A 2,947-nucleotide genomic window follows, 5' to 3' on the forward strand; every position below is an offset into this window, starting at 1 on the left:
TAGTATTTTTGTATTTTTCAAATTAATATTAGATAATTTTTTATTACCTTTACTCAAATGCGTAGTTGTATAAAAGTAAACCTATGCTAGGTAGGATTGCCTTTTTAATTTTTTTATAATTCTGTTTTCAGTAAATAATATATGTTTCAGTCTTGAATATTTCTTAATTATGTTTAACTTTACTATACATTACTATAATAGGTTCAATTCCAAAGAGCCATCAACTGATGGTATCGTTACCACTACAGTGTTTCAAGCAAAAAAAGATTGTAGAAAGTGGAAGAAAGTGAAAGATGTAGATGGTGAGTCAGCATCAAACAAACTCTTGAAACTTTAACAAAAAAAGCATTGTTCAATTGCATACATAGTATAAAGACAGAATGATTGAACAATGTTAGAAAGTATTTAAACATGTATTTAATTTTTAAATATTGTTGATCTATAAATATACATGTTTCATTTTTCTTGCTTTGTAAAGGTGCTGAAGTATCCAAGCAAATTCGTGCACATGCGTTAGAAAAGAAATTAGATGAAGGTAAGCACATACTAAAACATTCAAATGTTATTTTTTAATCTGCATATTTAGGTATATCAAGCAATATTACCATAGTGATGTTTTTTCTGTGTTTAAAAGGCAATGATAAAAACTTGGCTTATAAAGCTGTGAATATTGTAAGGAAAGGTTTAACAATGGCAACAGGAAAGGTAGATGTGAGTGACATTACAAGTATATGGGACTATGCTGGTCAACTAGACTACTACATAACACACAGGGTATGTTTGTTTTTATGCATTATTTTGGAATAATTTGTGTTGTAAAATCATATTTAAAGCTAGATATGTATCTTTGCTTCTTTCTTATGGGTATATAAAATGAATTAGGCTGATGTGCAAGATTTACTTAAGGTGTACTTACTACAAAAAAACATACGTCAATGTGTAACATTTTTACTGTTATGACATTCACAGATAACTACAATGAATCTAGAATTCCAACTGACAAGGAAAAATTATATTGTCATTATTAGCTTTTTATATTTTTTTAAAGTTTTTCCTCACAAATAAAGTGTCGTACTGTGTGGCATTTTGTGTTACGGACAACTTGAATGAATTAGCTAATCCACGAGATTCGTCAATAGTAAGTAAAATATATTCACAGTCAATTGTTTAATTTAAAACATAACTTGATTATAGTTATAATGTTAGTAAACTTTAAATTACAATTGGATTTTGATTTCAGGGTTCACTCGAAATGACAAATTTGGACATGAATTTGTTCTGGATAAGGTCCATTTATGAACATACTGTGTTACAGCATAGTTCAGGAAACCCCATATTCATTGATGACAAGAGCATAGAGTCACCTCCTATCTGTTTGGTTGCTACCCATATTGACAAATTGTTAGGAACAGAATCTGAAAAACAGATAAAGGTAATAGCTTTAGTATACGATTTTAATACCACTTGACAAAACTCATTGAGTGTATTGTTTTAGTTATTAGTTATTTAATAATATATATTTTATTATTTAAGGCTGGAGAGATGTTCAAACAGATGTTTGATGCAATGAAAGGAATGCCGTATGCCAATCATGTGGATCGTGAAATGTACATGGTGGATAACACTGTAAAGTCACACAAAGGTATTAAAAAACTTAAGCGAAACGTTGGTAGATACATGAAAGCAATGGTACAGGAAGTTCCTGTAAAGTGGGTTAATTTGCAGGAAAAGTTGCAAACAATTGGAAAAACAAGATTGTACATTACCTTGACAGAGGTAAGGGTTTGAATTAATTTGTTTTTCAACGTATAGTTATAGAATTCTATCATTCAATATGTTGTATGTGTACTAAGAATATTTACTTGTATAATAATTGTAATCAAACAGTAGTGAGCAGTCTGTATCCAATACTGTACTTGTAGTACTGTAGTAGTGGCTACTATTATTGTACTACTAGTACTGTCCTGTTTAATTATCAAATGAATTTAGTGTATTAATTATATTAAAATGTCAATTCTGCATTTAGGTTTCTGAGATTTCCACTAAATGTGGAATTCTTCAAGATGTACTCACCACTGCCATAAGTTATCTGAATGACACTGGAATAATCATGTACACCGGCACTAATGAGAAATTAAGAAACATTGTGATAACAAATCTTCACTGGATGATTGAAATTTTGACAAAAGTCATCACAGTAGTTACACCAATGTTTAAAATGGTTAGTAAATGCATATTATATATAACTAGATTTGTATATCAGTCGGTCTATTACATTTAGAATATGTTTTTTTTTTGTACACAGAAGAAAGTAGAAGATCGGAAGCAATTACAGAAGTTATGGGAAAAGCTTAGCAATGAAGGAGTCCTTGAAGAGAAGTTACTCCGTTATTTGTGGCGAAACGAAGATGAAGATCTTTTTGAAGTCTTTGTAGAATTGATGAAAGTTTTTCGTTTGCTCTTTGAGAAGACAAAGGTTGGCAAATACTATAAACTTTTAATCAGTTTTTTGTATTAAGCTCTTACTTGTACCAATTTATGTGTAATTGTGATGTTTATATTAACAGGGAATTAAAGATGGTAACCGGGTATTCTTGGTTCCCTGCCGAATGAAAGTTGACAAAAAAAACATTCTGAAAGTCGCAGCAGATGACGCACAAACGGTATCAATTTATCTGACTCCGACAGACTTTCTCCCTGATGCTGTGTACAACACTTTGGTTGTTGCATTTCTGGAATTGATGACCAAAAAGGGTAGTGATGATTCAGAAGTGTTCCGGAATCGTAGTGATTTCAAATTTAGTGATCACACTGTCAGTTTAGGTTCTGTCAAAATTAACCATGAAAAGGAAAAACCATATGCAATAAAGGTATGAAATAAAATACAGAATTCATTAATTATTATTATTATTCAAGGTATTTATTTAATTTATTCAATAAAAGAAAC

General features: G+C 30.3%; 1 protein-coding gene across 1 annotated transcript; it reads left to right on the forward strand.

Annotated features, from left to right (window-relative positions):
• Positions 1–641: 641 nt before the first annotated feature.
• Positions 642–1,510, forward strand: LOC144854834 (putative serine/threonine-protein kinase roco6). Its single transcript, XM_078712824.1, has 3 exons — positions 642–774; positions 1,049–1,138; positions 1,241–1,510. Exons 1-3 carry the CDS (start codon positions 691–693, stop codon positions 1,466–1,468), a joined length of 402 nt encoding a protein of 133 aa, XP_078568950.1. The 5' UTR covers positions 642–690; the 3' UTR covers positions 1,469–1,510.
• Positions 1,511–2,947: the final 1,437 nt, after the last annotated feature.

Source organism: Antedon bifida, chromosome 10 (assembly GCF_963402885.1).
Source record: "Antedon bifida chromosome 10, ecAntBifi1.1, whole genome shotgun sequence".
Classification (NCBI taxonomy): Eukaryota; Metazoa; Echinodermata; class Crinoidea; order Comatulida; family Antedonidae; genus Antedon; species Antedon bifida.